At 44.3% G+C, this 22,669-nt stretch overlaps 1 protein-coding gene and 1 pseudogene across 1 annotated transcript; one reads left to right on the top strand and one right to left on the bottom strand.

The window, feature by feature from the left end:
* Positions 1-5,528: 5,528 nt before the first annotated feature.
* Positions 5,529-19,288, bottom strand: LOC125282751 (vacuolar-sorting protein SNF8-like; annotated as a pseudogene).
* On the top strand, positions 19,183-22,630 carry ELOVL3 (ELOVL fatty acid elongase 3). Its single transcript, XM_026493970.4, has 4 exons — positions 19,183-19,452; positions 20,657-20,788; positions 21,465-21,616; positions 21,877-22,630. The coding sequence occupies exons 1-4, from the start codon at positions 19,352-19,354 to the stop codon at positions 22,302-22,304; spliced, it is 813 nt and encodes a 270-aa protein (XP_026349755.1). The 5' UTR covers positions 19,183-19,351; the 3' UTR covers positions 22,305-22,630.
* The last annotated feature ends 39 nt before the right edge of the window (positions 22,631-22,669 follow it).

Below are 22,669 nucleotides of genomic sequence, written 5' to 3'. Positions count from 1 at the left end.
AGATTTGTAAGTTTCACTATTATAAAACAGGGGTGTTGACCTATTTTTATTGATTTTGAGGGGGTTCTCTGTGCCTCCTGGATTTTGATGCCTGTTTCCTTCCCCAGATTAGGGAAGTTCTCCACTATAATTTGCTACAATACAATACAATACAATACACTTCTGCCCCTCTCTCTCTTTCCTCTTCTTCTGGGATCCCAATTATTCTAATATTGTTCTGCTTTATGGTATCACTTATCTCTCAAATTCTCCCCTCGTGATCCAGTAGTTGCTTATCTCTTCTTCTCAGCTTCTTTATTCTCCATCATTTGGTCTTCTATATCACTGATTTTCTCTTCTGCCTCATTTATCCTAGCAGTTAGAGCCTCCATACACACACACACACACACACACACACACACACACACACACACACATATATACATACACACATATATACATATATATGTGTGTGTGTGTGTGTGTATGTATTTTAAACGAGAGGAGAACACATTTATTAGCTCACACAGCATACATGCACATGAGAGAAATTAAGTGATGAGTAACTCAAAGGAGTGGTCAGGACTTGCGCTTACACAGCATCTTCATGAAGAATGATAAACTTGTAGAAAAGTAACAAGGATAAAGGCACAGGTTTTAGACTTCCAAGTGCATCAAACTGTGGGCAGATGAATACATTGGGGAAACTTAAGGGGGTAAGGTTTGTTTGTGCCAGTCCATCTCACTGCTGACTTTCTGTCTTAATGCTGTAAAACTTTCTTAGGAGAGGGGATTTCTCAGAAGTATCTGCTTTTCGTCAGAGAAGGGAAGCTCCAGGAAGTCTTCTTTCTGCATCTCTTGGATCTCAGTTGCTGTTAGCTCAAAGTAATCCTTATGTCAAAAGGGCATATTTTGGGGTGGCATATTTTGATCCCTCTACTATTCACAGAATAGAACTTGATTTACAGAATCTACACCCTAATAGCTTTGATCTCAATCTAGTTTTGAAGCATGGTTGTTTGGTTAAACCGGGTTAATACACAATTTTTAGTAGAGTTGAATAGTTTTGGATGCCTCATTTTCCCATTTCTTAGATATAATTCCCTACCTGTAGTGCCTGTCAAAGGGGCAGGTCTATAAGGCCATGTTCCTACCAGATGACCCCATTTCAGCCACAGCTGATTATAGCAAGGGTGGATATTGGATCCAATGTCAACCATCTTTTACTTCTTTCTTATTCTCTTGTCCCCCACATTCAGTGAGATAATCATACTCTGTGGATTCTCTTTTCTCCATATCTATGTTTTCTCTTTCCCATTGCTAATGGATGATTTATGCTCTCATTGCTTCTTGCTTGAATTATTTCAGGTTTCTCAACTGGTCTCAAGCTGAATTTTCCTAAGGCACTATTTTAATTATGTCATTCTCTCACTCAGAATATCTCTATGATTTCCCTGTTGTCTACTGAATTTAGCTTAGTGCATGAGGTCTTTTTCTAATCTGTTCTCCCATGACTTTTCTATCTGTGCACTCCTCTAGTCATAATGTACCTCAGAATGAGGACTTACATTTCCACATATATGTTCCTAACCCCTTTTCCCCCACTAATGCCTCTCCCTGCCTATACCCTCCAGCATACCCCTCACTATGTGGCTTACTCCCCAGGCACTTTTTGAGAACAGTGACTATTTTCACAGGGAAGTGAACATGGGTGGAAGGTGGAAAGGTAAGAGTAGGGTTACATTTTTTTTTTAATTTTATTTATTTGCCAGAGAGAGAGCACACAAGCAGGGGGAGCAGCAGGCAGATGGAGAAACAGACTCCCCGCTGAGCAGGGAGTCTGATGTGGGGCTTGATCCCAGGACCCTGGGATCATGACCTGAGCCGAAGGCAGACACTTATCTGACTGAGCCACCCAGGCATCCCAGTAGGGTTACATTTTGAAGGTTGAAGTTAGGATATCTTATATCATACCCTGATCTTTTATCATACACTGATCATACCCTGTAATCTCTCTGCATTCACTTTTCCTGGCCTGAACCTTGCACCATCATTGGTGCTTTACAGATATTAGCTGAGTTAAATCATCTACTATTTCTAGGCTTCGTAGGCCAGATTTAAAAAAAAAAATTTTTTTTAAGATTTTATTCATTTATTTGACAGAGAAAGAGAGAGACAGCAAGAGAGGGAATACAAGCAGGGGGAGTGGGAGAGGACGAAGCAGGCTCCAGCAGAGCAGGGAGCCCGATGCGGGGCTCCAATCCAGGACCCCGGGATCACACCCTGAGCCGAAGGCAGCTGCTTAACGACTGAGTCACCCAGGCACCCCCATAGGTCAGATTAATTGTGTTTTTTACCTCTTCATTTTCAAACAGCAGCTACATTTTGTTCCACATCTGGATTTGTTTGGAATCAAAACTTGAACTGACACCCAAAAGATAACGGTTTATAAAATCATAGGGAACAGTAAGTATTTACATGTTTTAATGCCTATAGCCAAACTCATTATATATAGCTGTTATTTCCTGATTGATTTTTTACAGAATGTCAGTGGTGAAACTATGTAGATTGCAAAAAGACTGTAAGCATAAACAGATTATAAATATTTCTGGGAAAATTAATGGCAATATGAGCAGAAAACCATGAAGTGCCTAACAAATAAACCCAGAAATGCCGCTCTGCTCAATCACTACTGTGTTCAAGAACCTCTGTTTATTATTGCATCTCATTAACAGCCTTCTTAAAATTCCAACTTGGTTCGATTTTAGTTCTTTTATTTCTCTGGAAAGGGATTCTCTAGTGTCTTCTATGCTTTTCAAGCCCAGCTAGTATCTTTATAATCGTTATCCTGAACTCTAGTTCTGACATCTTACTTATGTCAATACTGATTAGGACCCTGGGGGTCAGTACTGCCTCTTGTTCTGGTTTTTTGAGGCGAGTTTTTCCCTCTTGTCGTTCTGTTCAGAGAAGAATAGATGAATGAGAGAACTAAAAATACTAAAGTGGCAACAATGACCTCAGAAAAATATACACTAAACAAATCAGAAGAGACCTGAAACCGGGGAAAAAAAAGAAAAAAGAAAAAAAAAAAAGAGAGAATATAATCAGACAGGTGAGCAGAATAGAACAATACATTGGCTTCTGTGTGTATTTTGGTCTGTTTTTTAGAAAACTAGATCCCAAAATTGTGAAGAAGGAAAACTTACATATGTACAAAAATAAAATTAAATACAATGAAAGGATAGAATGTAACTGTAAAAATGGAAATTAAAAGACAAGAAAAAACAAAAGAGAAAAAAAACCCCAACAACTGAAAAAGGAAAGGATATAAACAGACAGGTCATCAGTACAGAGCAATACACTATCTTCTGAGTGTATTTTGGTCAGTTTGTTAGAAGAAATTACATCTAAAAATTGTATAGAAAGAAAAACTTATATAAGTACAAAAATAAAATTCAATACATTGAAAGGATAGAATGCAACTATAAAGATGAAAATTTAAAAAAGACTTTAACAAAACAAAACAAAAAAAACAAAACCCAAAAGAACCCCCCAAAAAGGGAAGAAGAAAAAACAAACAAATAAAAAAGAGATGATCAGACAGGCGAATAGAACAGAGCCATACACTAGATTTTGGGTGTATTTTGGTCTGTTAGAAGAAACTGCAACCTAAAACTGTAAAGAAAGAAAAAAAATATATATATATATATACACACAAAAATAAGATTAAATACAATGAAGGGATAGAATGTAACTGTAAAAATGAAAATTAAAAAAGATTTTAAAAAGGAGTTGATAGAATAAGAGCTTGTTTGAGAAAGGAGAGAAAAAAATTTAAAATATAAAGTTGAAAGGCTAAGGAATCATGGGAAAAAGCCATGAATTCTATGTGCTGTATTCCCCTAGCGCTGGGGTTGGGCAGTTCTCATTGCCCACTAAACTTGGTCTTGGCCATAGTTCTCGCTGAGCTTCTGGGGGAGGGGCCCGTTGCGTTGATTCTCCTGTGTCTTTGCCACGTGCGGAATTGCACCGCCCTTGCCAGGGGCCCGGCTAAGTCGTCTGCTCCCGTTTGCTCTCTGTAGTTTTGGTTCCCTGAAAGTTTTCTGTGCCACTTTAGAGGATGAGAATGAAAATGGCGGCCTCCCAGTCTCCGGCCTTGGAGCTGAGAGCTCGGGGCCCCACTCCTCAGTGCGTCCTCAGAGAAAAGCAGTGAATCACGCCTGTCTCCCTGGTCTCCCACACTCCGTGCTCACCCGGCCTGTGACCGAGCATTTCTATCTCAGGCACATGACCCCGTTTTGAGTCTCCAAACCCAGCAGGCTCTTGCCACATGCTCCTGGACTGGCGCGCTCCTGGGCCGCTCCGCCCAGGGGAGGAAGGAGGGTTCCTTGGGATCTGCCGCGTGTTGGGCCCCTGCTTGGAGAGCAGCGGCCCGACAGGGCTGTGGATCACGGTTTATGGCCACCCAGAGCTGAGAGCCCACTCCTCGGCTCACTCTTTGCAGCCGACTTCCTCACTCCGATGCCTGGGAGCTCTGCTGCACTCAGCACCACCACCGCCCCCCCCCCCCCCCCCCCCCCCCCGTCTTCCTGTGACCCCCGAGGGTCCTGAGACCACACTATCCCACCTACTGTTCTGCCCCACTTAGCCACCTGAGCGACCATCCCTCACCGGACCAGACTTCTAAAAGTTCCGATTTTGTGCCCCCCTGCTATATGACTTGCTAGTAACCGGCTGAGAGAGGCTCCCTCCCCCTGCAGTCTAGCTTCCCATAAATCACCTCAGATTCACTTCTCTTCAACTCCTACCTTGCATAAAGTGGTTGCTTTTCTATTCGTAGAGTTGCAGCTATTCTTTTCTTCGATCTCTGGTTGAGTGTGCAGGTGTTCAGAATGATTTGATAGTTATCTACCTGAATTCCTGGGACCAGACAAAATTAAGGTCTCCTACTCCTCTGCCATCTTGGACTCCTCCCTGGTTAGTTTCTATTATATTTCTTCAGATCACTAATCTTTTCTTCAGCATCTGCTTTTATCCCATCCAGTGTATTTTCCATTTCAGATAATGTATTTTTTATCTCTAGACATTTCACTGAATCTTATATCTTCATTTTCTCTAATTATTGTGGCCATGTTTTCCCCTGCCTTTTTGAACTTATAGAGCATTTTTAAAAATATCTTATTTATTTATTTGACAGAGAGAGAACATGCAGCAGAGAGAGAGGGAGGAGAAGTGGAGGAAGAGGGAGAAGCAGATTCCCCGCTGAGCACGGGCCCTATGTGGAACTTGATCCCAGGACCCCAGGATCATGACCTGAGCTGAATGCAGACACTTAACTGACTGAGCCACCCAGGTGCCCTAGAGCATTTTTATAATCACTGCTTTTATGTCCCTGTTTGTTAGTTTCATCACATTATTATTTCTGGACCTGTTTTTATTGGTCGATATTTTTCTTTTTTTTTTTAAACAAAATTGTTCAGGTTTTATTTATCAGTAGCTCCTCTCTCTTCTCCCTGCCAGCCGCTGTGCCCTCTTCCACACTCTCAGATTCAGAAGAGGACTTCTCTGGCCTCATCAGTGGTAATCTAACGGGAGCAGAGGTCAGTGGAAAGAGCTGGCAGACAGTAGTGTGTCTCCTCTGGGGCTTACAAGTCCAACCAGGCCAACCTTTTCTTCAACAGATGTTCCAGAACTTGCCTCACTTACTTCGTCTCCCATTTAAGATTAGCTTTGATCTCCCTGATGGTCATGTGGCCATTCTCCCTGCCAGCAGCAACACCTAGTGTGATCTCTGTTGAACTCAGAACATACTGATGAGCTAAGTGCCTCCCACAGTGATGATGCCAAAGCCAGGGCCTTTAGTTACTTAATGGCCCTGATCAGGTTGCCTTGGCTGACATCCTAGGCAAATTTTCTTCTTCCTTTGAATGCCTATTGTGTAGGTCCTCCAAAGTTCTCCAAAGTCGTTTCATTTGGATCTTTCTTATAGCTTCCGTTTCAGGGGAAATGGAAGGGCTAGGCACACTGTGATAATTTGTATCCCCAGCACCTCAGACCAAAATCCTTTTTCAGAAGTCAGAGGATCCACACCAGTGGTGGCACATATGTCCTGGAAGTGTACTTGGAACTTGAGGACTCTCTGGATCTTTTGCTGGTGCTTGCTGGCAAATGGCCCCAGACTGGTGTTGAACACATCCAACTCTTTGACATCTGGGGCAGCGATACTCAGCCAAGACAGTCCCTCGCTTCTTAGAGCTGGCCTTGGCATGCTGACTATATGCTTGCTATCAGCCAGTGGGCCACCCTGCTGCCAGGACCCTGGGTCTCTGCGTCCCTAGATCCACCACTGTCCTCTACTGATTGATTTTTATCCTGTTTATGGGTAATATTTTCTTGCGTTTTGAGGGTTGTTTAGGTTTTTTTGACTCAGACATTGTGATTTTTACATCATTGGTTGCTAGATTATGTTGTATTCTTTTAGATAATTTTGGATTTTTTCTGGTGTGCAGTTAAATTTCTTGTAATCAGATGGATCCTTTTGAGGCTTGTATTTAAACTTTGTTAGAAGAGATCCATACCAACCTTTAAGGATTTTATTTATTCATTTGTCAGAGAGAGAGAGAGAGAGTATAAGCAGGGGAAGCAGCAGGCAGAGGGAACAGCAGGCAGAGGGAGACGCAGACTCTCTGCTGAGCAAGGAGCCCGATGCAGGACCCTGGGATCATGACCTGTGCCGAAGGCAGACACTTAACCAACTGAGTCACCCAGACATCCCTGGCTCTCAATTCTATTCCATCAATCTATGTCTGTCCTTAGGCCAGTACTACACTGTCTAGATTATTATAACTTTTTTAAAAATGTTTTATTTATTTATTTGACAGAGAAAGCATAAGCAGGGCGCGCAGCAGGAAGAGGGAGAGGGAGAACAAGCAGGTAGTGTAGAATTCAGTTTCATTAATTATATTCACAATGTTCTGCAACCATCACCATTATCTATTTCCAAAATTTTTTTATAACCCCAAACAGAAACTACCCACTAAGCAATAATTTCCCATTTCTCTTACCCCGAAGCCCCTGATAACCTCTCATCTATTTTCCATATCTGTGAATTTTCCTATGTCAGATATTTCATATAAATGGAATCATACAATGTTTTTCTTTTTATGTCTGACTTCTTTCACTTAGCATTATGTTCACAAAGCTTATCCATGTTACACCATGTATCAGAACTTCATTCTTGGGGTGCCTGGGTGTCTCAGTCGTTAAGCGTCTGCCTTCAGCTCAGATCATGATCCCAGTGTCCTGGGATCGAGCCCCACACTGGGCTCTCTACTCAGCGGGAAGTCTGCTTCTCCCTCTCCCTCTGCCTACAACTCCCCCTGCTTGTGTGCTCTCTCTCTCTGTCAAATTACATAAATTAAAATTGTAAAAAATAAAAAATAGTTAAAATGGTAGTTTTCATCTATATATATTTGGCAGCTGTGAAGAAATCAGACAATAGGTGAAGGTTATTGCAGGAGTCTAGGTTAAAGATGATGTCTATTTACCCTTCAAGCTTCACTCCTTCTCTGGAAGTTTACCTATGCTGACTGAGCAACTGGCTCCAAGGCCCTCTGGCTTCTGGTTGAACTTGGCCCATGTGTAGCACCGGCAAGAGATCAGAGGGTGGGAGGATCTCAATCTGCGGGGCTGCTCTGGGCACCTATGGCAATTGATAGCAGGTCCCAGCTCCTGACAGGCAGCCCTCACCACAAAGCTCTTTGTGTCTCTGTATTCTAGTAATGGCTCCCTTCCCTCACCCCTTCTTTCTATGGGTAAAGTGGCCACCACCTGTTTTTCCCTGCACCAGTTTATTAGTTTAATAGTTCCCTTATTAAACTTTTCTAGAATTACCCAATTTGAGTGTGTTATTAGTTCCCTGCCTTAGATCAGTTTGGAAATAGTGGACAGAGCAATGAATGTGTTTGGCGGTAGGACTTTGAGGTTCTGATAGAGTGGATGGTGTGACCGACATGGTCCTGGCTCTCAGAGACGTTCTAATAAATTGGGGAAGGCAGGATGACACAGTCTAGAAAAAAACAAAACAAAACAAAACTATGATTCAGGCTCATACCAACCAGCGATAGTCCAGCTATGGACTCAGGTTCTAAGGCCGTTGGCACTAGCCGCTAAATGCTCTAATCCAGATAGTACTCGTGAACTATTTCCTTATCCTGGGGACAGGACTGACGTTTCTCCAAGCTCTCAGATATGCGGGGGAGAAACCAAAGGAGTTTGGTTATTTTCCACAGAGGAATCAGAAAAGTGAGGTCTCAAGGAAGCAGTAGAAATTGAGGTTTGGAAATGGTCCCAGGAAAAGATCTAATCAACTGGGTGAAGCGGCAGGACACAGACACTGGCTTGCAGTGGCTGAGCCTCCCAGACAATCTGGAGACACTCAGGCCTTAGGGTTAATTCAGTAACAACCGGTTCCGCCCGCTAGTTGGCCTCCTGAGCCCATTCTGTCCCTGAAGCCATGTATAGGACTAATTGGGGGCGATTTCTCTATCATAGACCTACACTACTTCTACGCCTCCAACTATTTCTCCATTTTTCCTCTTTTCCCTGAATGCCTCTCATCCATCCTGGCCCTCCAGCTGCCAAAAGGCACACATTAGCCCCACATCCATGCTAGGTGGCCAACCATCTGAGATCAGGTTTGCCTGGCTGATACTGGAAATCCTTAATGTCTTGCCTGCCTTGCTTATTTCCCTTTGATTCAACATGGAGAATTCTGATTGGGGTGTAACTCCCACAACATGACCCTTAGATCTTGAGCCCCTGGACCGGTTCTCTGAGGCCTGCTAGCTGTTTCAGCTCACCTTTCAGACCAAGGCCCTTTGTGGGCCAGTACAGTAGACTCTCTTTCTTATCACACCCACTTTACTCCCATAGGAAGCACTTGGACCCACTCCATCTTAGTCTCTTCCATGCTATAAGGATCCAGTGACCTTCAGAAATTCACAGCTCCTGGCTGGCTGTATAATTTCAGACACATTACGTAACTTCTGTATGCCTCAAGTTCTTTAAAGTTCTTAGCCATGCCTGGCACATGGCAAAACTCAGCAAATGTTTGTTGTTGTTATTACGGTATTTTAAAAATATCGATATGTTCATATAACAGGTGTGACCCACTTCAAATTTGAGTCTAAAAATAATCATACTTCTCTCTTTAATAAATTCTGAGTCTAAATTCAGTTTATTTTTAAAAGATTTTATTCATTGTATTTGAGAGAGAGAGAGAGAGAGAGTGCACACAAGCAGGGAGGGAGAGAATCCCAAGCTGACTCCACGCTGAGCACAGAGCCCTATGCAGGGCTCAATCCCATGACCCTGAGATCAGGACCAAGCCAGAACCAAGAGTCAGATGCCCAACCAAATGAGCCACCCAGACACCCCTAAATTCAGTTTTTTTAAATACCTGTTTTATTTTAGCTTTCTTTTCTTTTCTTTTCTTTTCTTTTCTTTTCTTTTCTTTTCTTTTTTATTACAGTAAGCTCTACGTCCCATGTGGGGCTTGAACTCATGACCCTGAGATCAAGAGTTGCATGCTCTACCTAGTGAGCCAGCAAGGTGCCTCTATTTTAGCTATTTATTTCTTAACTAGTACACCCAGAAAAAATTCCAAAAATGTCAAAAGGCCCACAACTTCTCCCATTCACCCAGTTCACCTTCCCATAGACTGCTCTCTTAACAATTCTTTCCTTAGATATAAAATATTTCCATCACCATGAAAAGTTCCCTTAACCCCATTGCAATCAATCTCCTTAACTCTTAGCTCCATCCAGTCACTGACCTGTTTTCTGCCACTGTGATTTTGTGGGGTTTTTTTAGAATTTCAAATAAAGATTAGAGCAAAAATAAATGATATAGAAACTAAAAAAACCAATAGAACAGGTTGATGAAACCAGGAGCTGACACTTTGAAAAAAATCAATAAAATTGAGGATTGCTGGAGGGGAGGGGAGTGGAAGGATAGGGTAACATGGGGTAACTGGGTGATGGACATTAAGGTGGGCATGTGATGTAATGAGCACCGGGTATTACATAAGACTGATGAATCATAGACCTATACCTCTGAAACCAATACTATATTATATGTTAATTGAATGTAAATAAAAAATGTTTAAAAAATTGATAAACCTCTAGCCAGACTTACCAAGAAAAAAGAGAAAGGACTCAAATAAGTAGAATTTTATATAAATGGTCACAATATGTAGTCTTTTGCGTTTGACTTCTTTCACTTAGCTTAATATTTTTCTTTCTTTTTTTTTAAGGTTGGTGATGTCAACAGTAGGTGGATGTGAGACAGGCTGGGGTCAGGGAGGCCCTTGAGAAGAAAGGCAGGTGCAGCCCGTAAGACAGAGACAATCCTTAGCAGGACTGGTGAGCAGATGGCACGGCCAAAGCCACGGCAGCTTCTTTCTAGCCACTTCCAGCCTTCCTTTTAGCACCTACGTCTGCTGGCGCTGCTCCATCTTGCATAGCCTCCTTCTGACCTGGGCTGGCGGCTTGGACAGCGGGGCTCACTACAGGCTCTTGGTGGAGCCATGGCCTCTATGAATTCATTTGTCCAGTAGCAGTTAACAAGTGAAGAACTGAGCGTTCTTCAAAGATGACTCAGATACAGGCTTGCTCTCAGAAACTTTGGAATGTAGTTTAGACTCTGAAGAACCTGTGGAGAGTTTAGATTTATTTTTTCCTGGCCCCCAGCAACACACTCTCCCTCTGTTAACTCCTTAACCAGTGTTTTTCATATCACAAGATGCAGCCTATTAGTGGGTCATGATGGGCATTTTTTTAAAAGTAGTCTCCTCCCCCCAGGGTGGAACCCAACTCGGGGCTTGAACTCATGAGCCAGATAGCAACACCTGAGCTGAGATCAAGAGTCAAATGCATAACCAGATGAGCCACCCAGGCACCCCATGATGGGCATTTTTAAATAATAAAATACAATGGAATAAAAATATCAGACATAGGGACCCCTGGGTGGCTTGGTCGGTTAAGCATCTGCCTTTGGCTCAGGTCATGATTCCAGGGTCCTGGGATCATAAATAAACAAATATAAATAAATATTTTAAATAAAATCTTTAAAAAAATATGACACACAACATGGAAAGGGTGTGTATGTTTTGAAAGATGTTGTCTCCAAACCATGTATATGTATGGAGTTATAAGGTAACATATATTTCTCCTTTTGTGTCTCGGGCAAAAAATTATGAAATCCACTACCTTGTATATTGATATTATCCCTGGGGTTGTAGCCTCTTGACTCTCATTAACAGTTCCTGCGTTCACAAAAGAATCACCTGGGAAGCTTGTTGAAACTATAATTCCCAAGCCCTACCTATCTCTAAATATATTCAGATTCAGAAGGCTGGGGTAAGCCCAGGAGACTTCATTTTGTTTTAAAGATTTTTATTTATTTATTTATTTATTTGAGAGAGAGAGAGAGAGAGAGCACAAGCTGGGTGAGCTGCAAGCAGAGGGACAGGGAGAAGCAGGCACCCCCCTGGGCAGGTAGCCCAACGTGGGGCTCGATCCCAGGACTCTGGGAGCATGATCTGAGCTGAAGGCAGACGCTTAACCGACTGAGCCTCCCAGGCGCTCCAGGAGACTTCATTTTTAACAAGCTGGAGATGACAGTGTAAATGGTCTATGGACCCCAGTTTGAAAGGCCCTGCTTGACCTCTCCTTGGCTAATTTCATCCACAGCCAGTTCAGTGATATCCTCTACCCTGAGTTGAAGGCAGATTGACCACCTGAGTTCTAGACAACTGGTTATTGGATCCTCTGATCTAGTTGTTCCTTGCATTCATAGGGCCCAGACTGTACTCAACTCCCTCTCATCCCACTATTCAAATTTATTATTCTTCCGTTATTTCCCATCTTTGTGAGTGGATGCATTCTATACCCTGTCAACCAAACCAAAAGAAAGGAGAGAGGAATCAAAGATGGACCCCCAGAGTTCAGCCTCAGCACAGGGTTGACTTCGTGGGTGCATAACCTGTGCAACCACACAGGGCCCCGCACTTAGAAGTGGCTTACACTTGGTTTCATGTTCTGCTGTCACCATCTTGAGAGTCTTCCTAATTTTTGAACAAGGAACTTTACATTTTTATTTGGCATTAGGCCTCGCAAATTATGTATCCTGACCTGCCTAGCCTGGGAGCCTGGTGGTGACTTTAAATAGAAATAGGGAAAGCCGCAAAAAGAACAGGTCTAGGAAGAAAGTGAGCTGGGTTTCTACACCGGGATGTGAGCTGTCTGTAACTCAAGTCAGCCAGGTGGAGAAGTCCAGGGGGAAGTTGGAAATATGAGCAAGAACAGAGAGCAGAGGTCAAGATAGAAGATATGTAGTTTGGAGTCAGCCAAATAGAAGTTAACAGGTGAAATCATGAAAGGGGATTACCCAGGAAAGAGAGTACGCAGTAAGGAGTAAGGGACAGGGACAGGACTTTAAGAAACAATAGCGTTAAAGAGGTAGGAAGTATGGGAAGAAGAACCAGCAAAGGCACAGGAAGAAATATAGAAGCAAAACCAAGACAGTAAAAATACTGGGGAAAGGAGATAATCTGGCACAGATATGCAGGCTCTGAGGTGGGGGAAGGAAGGAGCAGAAGAGCCAGTTCAGTGACAGAACCCATGGGAAAGACGGACTTTTTTTTTTTTTTTTAAGATTTTATTTATTTATTTGACAGAGAGAGAGAGAGAGAGAGAGAGAGAACGACAGCCAGCGAGAGAGGGAACACAAGCAGGGGGAGTGGGAGAGGAAGAATCAGGCTCCCAGCAGAGCAGGGAGCCTGATGCGGGGCTCGATCCCAGGACCCTGGGATCAGGCTCTGAGCCGAAGGCAGATGCTTAATGACTGAGCCACCCAGGTGCCCCGAAAGAGGGAGTTCAACCCAAGAGATTTCAGTCATCTATTATTAGTTTTGAACATTTACTGATTATAAAAATAATTTTAAAATCACCCATATTCCACCATCCAGACAAACTGTTAGCATTTTGGTGCATTTCCTTCCAATGTTGGTTTTCAGCATGGTTTTCTTCCATGTTTTTTCCTCTAGAGAAAGCTTGTAAATATTCTTTCTATCTGCAGTCCTCCATGTTTTTGCTCCACAAATCTGAGGCCATACTATACATAGTCTCAGATCCTACATTTTTAAAATTTTACATTCCATCCAGAGCACTTCCTACATCATTAAAAGCATTTTCCCCTGAATGTGTAGCATTCCAAAATCTTGTGACATCAATTTTAAAATATTCCGAAAGGAAATTTAAAATACTTCTAATTTTTTTTTCCTATAATCTCACCCACCCCATCAAATGATTCACATTTTAGTGTTTCTTTTCATTCAGTCTTTAAAAACATCATCACTGGGGCACCTGGGTGGCTCAGTCAGTTAAGTGTCTGCCTTCGGCTCAGGTCATAATCCCAAGTCCTGGGATAGAGTCCCACATCAGGCTCCCCATAAGCAGGGAGCCTGTTTCTCCCTCTGCCTGCCCCTTCCCCTGTTTGTGCTTGTTCTCTCCCTCTCTGTCAAATAAATAAATAAAATCTTAAAAAAAAATAAAAACATCATCACTTTTAGGTAACTGAGGTAATAGGATAGATACAGTTTTTTTTTTAAAGATTTTATTTATTTATTTGACAGAGATAGAGACAGCCAGCGAGAGAGGGAACACAAGCAGGGGGAGTGGGAGAGGAAGAAGCAGGCTCATAGCAGAAGAGCCTGATGTGGGGCTCGATCCCAGAACGCCGGGATCACGCCCTGAGCCGAAGGCAGACGCTTAACCGCTGTGCCACCCAGGCGCCCCAGGATAGATACAGTTTTATTTATTTATTTTTAATTTTATTTATTTATTTGACAGAGAGTGAAGAGAGAGAACACAAGCAGGGGAGTGGGCAAGGGAGAAGCAGGCTTCTCAATGAGCAGGGAGCCCAATGTGGGGCTCCATCCCCGGACTCTGGGATCATGACCTGAGCAGAAGGCAGCTGCTTAACAATTGAACCACGCAGGCGCCCCTAGATACAGTTTTAAATATTGTTTTCTTTCACATTATTTTACAAACATGGTTCATGTTTCTCCATGTTCTGGTAGCTGTAAGCTGTTTTGTACTGTGAAGTGGTTAATAATTTAATCACCTACCGACGTAAGTGTTTCAGTACATAGAGATTTTTTTTTTCCTTTGGCCTATATCATTGGGATTTAAATTTCTAGGTGAGGGACTGGGTCAAAGAATACCGGTTGGCTCTTGCTAAGTATTACCTAAGTATGCTTCTAGAAGGATTAAGACAATTTACCTGGCCACCAGCCAGGTATGGATGTATCTTTTTCCAGGGCTTTGACTGGCGTTGGGTATTTAATTTTTACTTGGTTTAATGGCTGTTAATTGGGACCATACTATACATATAGTCTTTAATTTGCATTTCCATAATTACTAAGGAAGTTGAGTCTTTAAAAAAAAATATATATATATATATATGTTTACTGTTTGTATTTCCTCTTAGATGCCTATTCAATTCAAAGCAACAGACATATTTTGAGTGCCGTCCATGTGCCAAGTGCTGTGTGCTTCCCTCAAGGATGAGTGCCCTAACAAAAATGACCATTTGGAATAGGGTGGGGGAGCCAGGTAGTATAGAAAATATATAATTAACTTTACTCCACTGGTAGAAGAATACCAGCAGGCAGGTTGGGCAAAGTCCTGTGGGTGGAAGATAGAGAAGGAAGGGGTTGACTCTGTTTGAAGCAGGTTAGGCTTTTGCAGGTCAAGTGCCTTTAGAGCTAAGGCTAAACAAAGAGTAAGATTTGTCCAGGTGAGAAGATGTCTGGAGAGAAAGAACAATGTGGAGAGAAGTGAAGGGGTTGAAAAAAAATAAAATATAGTACTTGTGTAATGGAATTGTGACTTTTCTAAAGCTAAAATTTGGAATGCTGGGCAGTGGGGGGGGATGATGGAACATAGGCTGGAAAGGAAGAGTCAAGGCTAACCTCAGGATTCTGACCTTTGCCCTGAGAATTTTTTGTTGTTGTTGTTGTTCTTAAAGAGCAATGGCATGAGCTAACGTGTGTTTTAGGAAGATCTTTCTGGAAGCTAATGACAGGTGGATCTGGAGACACTGGAGTCTATAAGATGAGCGTATCTATGTTTTTAGCCACTGACCAAAGGTCAGAGATAGGACTAAGGGTAAGCTTTTTAGGTAGTATGCACATTAACTCTTTGTCTTAAAATTGTTCCCATTTTATAGCTTTCCTTTAAATTTTTAAAAAATTGCGGTAAGATATATGTAACATAAAATTTACCATCTTAACCATTTTTAAGTGTGTAATTCAGTATTGTTAAGTACATTTCACATCATTGTGCAACCAGTCACCAGATCGTGACTTTCCTTTTAAGTTAATTTAGTTCAGTTTTATTAAAAAGAAACTGAGGGGCACCTGGATGGCTCAGTCGCTCGAGCGTCTGCCTTCAGCTCAGGTCATGATCCCAGGGTCCTGGGATCGAGCCCCATGTTGGGCTCCTTGCTCAGTGGGGAGTCTGCTTCTCCCTCTCACTCTACCTCTGTGTTTTCTCTCTCTCAAGTAAATAAATAAAGTGTTAAAAAATAAATAAAAATGAATTGAAATTTGTACAAATGTACCTTTTTTGGTAATAATTACTGATGTTTGCTTAACACTTTACATTGTATAATGCTCGTTAGCATATATGATCTCATTTGATCCTCATAAACATCCTTCTGAGGTAGATATTATCCCCATTTTACAGATGAGAAAGCTGAGGCCAAGAGCCAGAAGACCAGACAAGCTTGGGGTGTGTATTTATCCTAGAGAAACAGAGTGTCACCCAGATTTATAGGCTGAGGATTTCAGCCATCCAATCAGTCATGTAGCAAATATTATCTGAGTACCTAGTATGTCCCCGTGTTAGGAGAATGATGTTGAGCAAAATAGACATATTCCCTGCATTTAAGGAGCTCCAGGACTAGTGGGGTAAAAAGGCATTCATCAAGAAATCATGCCCCTTATGATGTGACTCTTGATCTTGGGGTTGTGAGTTCAAGTCCCACGTTGGGTGTACAGATTACTTAAAAAGAAAATCTTTAGGGGTGCCTGCGTGGCTCAGTTAAGCGTCAGACTCGATTTCGGCTCAGATCATGATCTCAGGGTCCTGGGATCAGGCTCCCTATTCAGTTCCATGCTCAGAGGGGAGTCTGCTTGAGATTCTCTCTCTTTCCTTCTGTCCCTCCCCCTGCCCCTGCTTCTGTGTGCACATGTGCACTCTCTCTCTCTCAAATAAATAAATAAATCTTAAAAAAAAAAAAAAATAGGGGCAGGGCGCCTGAATGGCTCAGTCGGTTAAGCGTCCACCTTCAGCCCAGGTCATGATCTCAGTGTTCTGGGATCTAGCTCCGGACAGGTTCTCTGCTCAGCAGGGAGTCTGCTTCTCCCTCTCACTCTCCCTCTGTGCTCTCTCTCTCTCTCAAATAAATAAATAAAATCTTTAAAAAAAATAGGGGTGTCTGGTTGGCTCAGTCAGTTAAGTGTCTGCTTTCTGCTCAGGTCATGATCCTGGGGTCCTGAGATGGAACCTGCATTGGGGTTCCCTGCTCAGCGGGGAGTCTGCTTCTCCTTCTCCCTCTGCCCCCCACCCCTGCCCCTGCGTGTTCTCTCTCTCTCAAATTTAATAAATAAAATCTTTTTAAAAAATGAATACCACTTCTTCCAAAAAACTTTGAAAAATAAAATCTTTAAACTTCACAGGGAAAGACAACGTAAAATATCTTTGTTTGAGCGAAACTCAGGACCAACTATACTTACGCTATATGCATTTGTAAACCTTCCAAAATGATTCACCCTGACATTTCCATGTGTCTGTCTAATCCACAATATCCTTTCCTTGACATTATATGATTTGTATACTGACCCCCAACCTTGTGATGTAAGCAGGCAAGTATGACTGTCTATATTTTACTGATGAAAAATTCGAGTCTCAAAGAGGTTAGATAACTTGCCTTAAACCACATGACTAGTTAATGGTGAAGCTGAGATTTGAATCCAGGTCTTGTAACACCTAGATTGTATTATTCTTATAGTATTCGTTCTTCCATTTATTCATTCATCCATCAAATATGCACTAATCACCTTCTGAGTGTCAGCCTACATATGGAGCAGTCAAGCGTTTGAAAACTGAAGGGTTTGAAGCAGGAAAGCAGCATGATCCAATTTAGATTTTTTTTTTTGATCTTATTTATTTATTAAAGAGAGAGCAAGAGAAGAGCATGAGCAGGGGGAGGGGCAGAGGGAGAGTGAGAAGGAGGCTCCCCGCTGGGATGATGACCTGAGCTGAAGGCGGAGGCTTAACCAACTGAGCCACCCAGGCGCCCCTCCAATTTAGGTTTTAGATGAGAGGGCAATGATAGTTTCCAAAATATGGTCTAGGACCACCTACTGGGTCTGAATCTCTGGGACTGGGGCTCAGGAATGTCACAATCAGCCAGGTTTAGGAATTTCCAATTCCAATACAATGAAGAGAGAGAAGCACTGTATTAGAGAAGGAGGTGGTGCAACCAGTTAACATGATGAAGGTAGTTGCTGTAGCGAGAGCCAACTAGGTGAGAGCGATGAGGGACAAAGGGACACACTTGAGGGTCATTTAGATAGCATGGGCAGGACAGTGGCTGAGGTTCAAAGAAGTGGAACTGGGATTCCTACCCAGGTCTTCAGGCTCTGGGGCCTGTGCACTTTGTTGCACATAGACATTTATAACCATGTCCCGATTTTAAATATTTATATTTATGTTTCTTGGCCCTTGTTTTGCAAATCCCCATCTTATTTCAAACTGTCTTCAAGTCTTGTATTTCTCCCTCACTTTCATAAACCCTAGGAGAGGGGCGCCTGGGTGGCTCAGTCGTTAAGCATCTGCCTTTGGCTCAGGGCGTGATTCCGGCATTAAGGGATCAAGCCCCACATCAGGCTCCTCCACGGGAAGCCTGCTTCTTCCTCTCCCACTCCCCCTGCTTGTGTTCCCTCTCTCTCTGGCTGTCTCTCTCTGTCAAATAAATAAATAAAATCATAAATAAATAAATAAATAAACAAACAAATAAATAAATCCTAGGAGAGACATTAGGGACAGACAAGGCCTTAAAAGCTTAAAAATATTTCTTTGGGGCTGGGTACCTAGGCAAGGAAAAAATAGGTTTGATTAGACAAGCACAAACTGGGAGAGACTAGTAAGACACTGGGGAGATGCACTGCATTTCCTCTTCTATAAACCCTAGAAGGCCTCCAGAAAACCTGAAGACAATAACCCCAGAAGCCCAGAGGGTGACCGCATTTCCTCTCCAAGGTTATTACTGGGTTTCAAGCTGGAGCAGTTCAAGAATTCAGGAAACTGTAAAGAATCCGCAACAGCCTCAACAACCATCTCCCCAAACATCAACATCAACAACCTTGACGATAAGATTTTTAAAATTCGGGGCACCTGGGTGCTCAGTGGTTAAGCATCTGCCTTCTACTCAGGGAGTCAGCTTCTCTCTCTTTCCCTCTGCCCCTCCCCAACGCTCATATTCTCTCTCTCTCTCAAATAAATAAAATCTTAAAAAAAAATATTAAAAGCAGTCTCCTTCCCACCCACAACGACAGACCTAAAGAGGGCAGATGGGACTATGGGGCATTCGTCTTCATCCGGGGTCTCGGTTTCCCAGGGTCTCAGGGAGGGGGGAAACTGACACCCGAATTTCTGAATGCAGGTATCAGAGGCTGAGGACACCTCCACTCTCTCCTCACTGCCAGGTAGGTCAGGATTAAAGCGAACTGAGGCAAAGGCTATGGTTGGCAGTACCAGGGGAAGACAGGCCTGTAGGGGTACTGGCAAGGCCATAGGGGCTAAGCCAAGCAGGTGGGAACGGAGGTGTGGGAGAAAAGGATGGGAAAGTGGGCGTGGTGGGATCCTACCACAGGCATTTGGGTTGGGGTGTGAGAAGCACTTGGGGGAGGCTCTCTGAAGGATGACCAATCAGAGAGCGAGTTGCGGTCCAGGGGCAGGACAGGGGCTTATCTTGGTCGAGATTGGATAACGGCCTGGCGCTGGGAGGGGCCGCGTGCCGCCCGGCCGCGGCTTAGCAATTCAGCTTCATATACCGCAGTGGCGGCGGCGGTGGAAGTAGTCTGACTGGAGCACGTGCCTGAATCTGACGCTCCTCGCTTGCCGCGGAGTTCCTTGGGTCCCGCGTGCGTTTGGTCCTGCCCCAAAGTTCTCTCCATCCTCGGTGCCCTAAGCTCTTGCCCAGCTTCTCAAGCTCCGGACCTCGACGTCTGCAGAACGAAATGGTCACAGCCACGAATGTCTCGGACGAAATAGAGCAGATGTTGCAGCCTTACAACTTCGAGCTGTTCCACGACATGAGGCCCCTTTTGGAGGAGTACTGGTGAGACCTGCGGAAGGCGAAAGGCTATGCCAGGGTCCTGACCTTGATGACTGCTATTTGGGGTGGGTTGGGGGTGGGGAAAGAGACACTAGATACCTGCAATGATTTTCTTAAAGAGCAAAGGTATCGGGCTCCCCTGTACCGGCTCCATATCCCTGTTGTCCAAGGTGCAGTTAGCGTGGCATCTCAAAGAGATTAGATCTGGAGGAAAGAAAGAACGAATGAGAGAAAGAGAGAAAGAAAGGAAGAGGCAGAAAGGAAGGAAGGGAGGGAGAAAGGAAGAAAGTGGGTTGAGGAAAGTAGGAGACAGAAACCGAGGGGAAAGAGTGTAGTGAGAAATGATCTCTGAGGAAGGGTTTGATCTGAATACCTACTCCCACCCACCTTATAGACGGCTCTCCTCTCTCCTTTGTGGCCGTGTGTGCAGGCGTGCGGGCATAGTGCTGGTGCCCAGGGACAGTCTGCCCTTCACAATTATCACGTTGTTCCCCAAATGCTCCATTGTCCCCGCTGTGGAGGAGACACAGTTGGGGGAGCTATTTCAAGATTTACCCAGGCTCTTTGACTTTGCCCTAAAGCTCCTCAGAGGTGTTTGTGGGCTGACTTTGCGCTCCAGCTAATTTGCCATGACCCAACCAGGCAGAAACTATTGCCGCATTCTTTTTTTTTTTTTTTTAAGATTTTATTTATTTATTTGACAGAGAGAGACAGCCAGCGAGAGAGGGAACACAAGCAGGGGGAGTGGGAGAGGAAGAAGCAGGCTCATAGAAGAGGAGCCTGATGTGGGGCTCGATCCCATAACGCCGGGATCACGCCCTGAGCTGAAGGCAGACGCCCAACCGCTGTGCCACCCAGGCGCCCCCGCATTCTTCTTACACCGGAGCCCTGGGTTGGTTCTAGGCATGGACCAGCAGCTGTCACTCACTCACAGCTGAGAGCAATAATCACAGAAACCTTGAACACAGCCCCTGCCCTGTGCTAATTACTTTATATACCTTAACACTGTCAGGCGAAGAGTGTTATTTCTCCTTCATAATAAGGAAACTGAGGCTGAGAGAACTAAGTAATTATTTTCCAATGTCACACAGCTAGTAAGTGGCAGAGCTGGGACTCCAACCCAGAGCATTCATCTTGAGAGACAAGTGGGCATTCCTTTAACCAGCACCCACCCATAAGCCCATCCCCTCTGCCTTCTGCCTGCCAGGGCAACCTCATTCCCCATAGCTCTGGTCTACCTGCTGCTCATCTTTGTGGGGCAGAACTACATGAAGACGCGGAAGGGCTTCAGCCTGCAGGGGCCTCTGATCCTTTGGTCTTTCTGCCTTGCAATCTTCAGGTAAGAACCACCCCCCCCCCATCTCCACTCCATGCCTATCCTGTAGACCCTAGACCCTCACTCTATCCCTAAAAGTTTTCTGGAAATCCCAACTGAGTCAATGCCCCAAGTTGCCCTCTAGCTTTCTCCCTAACCCATTTTCTCAGTTCCAGCTCCCTCCCCAGCTTCCATCCTCCTCCCATATTACCTTGTTTTCCTTCTTCCCCAGGCCCCATACTGGCAACCTCTGCTCTCTCTCATGAGTCCTCTTGTGCTTATGGAGTCCATGTCCTTCTAACAATTTTCTCCAGCCTCTAATGCTCTCAGCATCTAACACCCTCTCCCAAGACCTTCCAATAACTTCTCTAGCCCCTCCTTCCCATATTTCATCCCCCAAACTCCTTCCATCTCCCCAATCCTGTTTTCCATCCCCTCCCAGGTTCCTACCCATCCCAAGAAACCTAGTCCCTAACTCAATTTTCAGTCTCATCCTCCAGCATTCCCTGGTCCTTCCCCAGACCTCATCTCCTCTAGATTACTGGTTGGATCCTGGCCCCAAGATCTCAGAAGCTGTGACATATTCTGCTGGAACGGGGGAAGTGGTGGAGCTTGGGGCCATGACCTGCCAGGCCAAGTGGGAAGGGTGAATTGGTTCCTGGGGATAACCCTTACACCCTTTTCCTCTGTCCCATTTCAGTATCCTGGGGGCACTGAGGACATGGGGCCATATGGGTACCCTGATACTTAGGGGGAGCCTAAAGCAAACCGTGTGCTTCTCCATCTTCACCAACACTCCCATAATCAGATTCTGGTCCTGCCTCTTTGTTCTCAGCAAGATCATTGAACTTGGTGAGTGGCAAGGCTTTGTCTCTCTGGTGCCCAGTCAACCACATCCCTCCTCAGGGCCCCCCCCCACCACCCCCATCACATGGAGAGTCCCTTCCCCACCCCTGGGTGCTAACGACACCTCTTACCCAAGCTCCTCTTTAAATTATTTGCCATAAAGACCCTTCTCCATGCCCTGAGAATTCCACCTATGTCCCTATATCCGTCACGGAGGGTGGTCCCAACACTGGGTGGTATGCCAGCTATGACTCCCCATCTCCCAGGAGACACGGCCTTCATCATCCTGCGTAAGCGGCCACTCATCTTTGTGCACTGGTACCACCACAGCACAGTGCTAGTGTACACGAGCTTTGGATACAAGAACAAGGTGCCTGCAGGCGGCTGGTTCATGACCATGAACTACGGTGTGCATGCCATCATGTACATCTACTACACTCTGAGGGCTGCCAAAGTGAAGTCTCCCACGTGGCTACCCATGCTCATCACCAGCCTGCAGATCCTGCAGATGTTTATGGGAGCCACTGTTGGCATCCTAACTTACATCTGGAGACAGGAACAGGGATGCCACACCACAATGGAACACTTCTTCTGGTCCTTTGTCTTGTATGCGACCTATTTCATCCTCTTTGCCCATTTCTTCCACCAGACCTACGTAGTGCCCAAGGTCAAAGCCAAGACCAAGAGTCAGTGAAGGGCTGGAGAAAAAGGAGCCCCAGGCTCTCTCCCTGCCAAGGCACTGAGGGGTTGAGCTTAGGTTTGGGAGAATGACTTGGATGCCTTCCCTGCATGGTTTTTCCCATGGGATCTGTGCCCCAAGGTGGCAGGAAGTTATGTCAGACAAGAAGTGTCAGCCGTGGGTGGGGTGTAATCTAGTACTTTGATGTTTCTATTTTTAATGTGAAGGCCAAGCAAGGCCTGGGATGGGGGTAGAACTGAGGAGGATCCCCAGAGCTGAGTTATTTGTATTTCTATCCAGAAATCTTCTTGCTCCATTTTTAAATTAAAGATTTCAACAAGTCTTTTGGGGTTTTGAGATTTGGGGAAAGAGGATGGCTG

This window comes from Ursus arctos, unplaced genomic scaffold, assembly GCF_023065955.2.
Source record: "Ursus arctos isolate Adak ecotype North America unplaced genomic scaffold, UrsArc2.0 scaffold_7, whole genome shotgun sequence".
In the NCBI taxonomy this organism is placed as follows: domain Eukaryota; kingdom Metazoa; phylum Chordata; class Mammalia; order Carnivora; family Ursidae; genus Ursus; species Ursus arctos.
The sequence above is the reverse complement of the archived record's forward strand: the minus strand, read 5'-3'. Positions and strand labels throughout refer to the sequence as shown.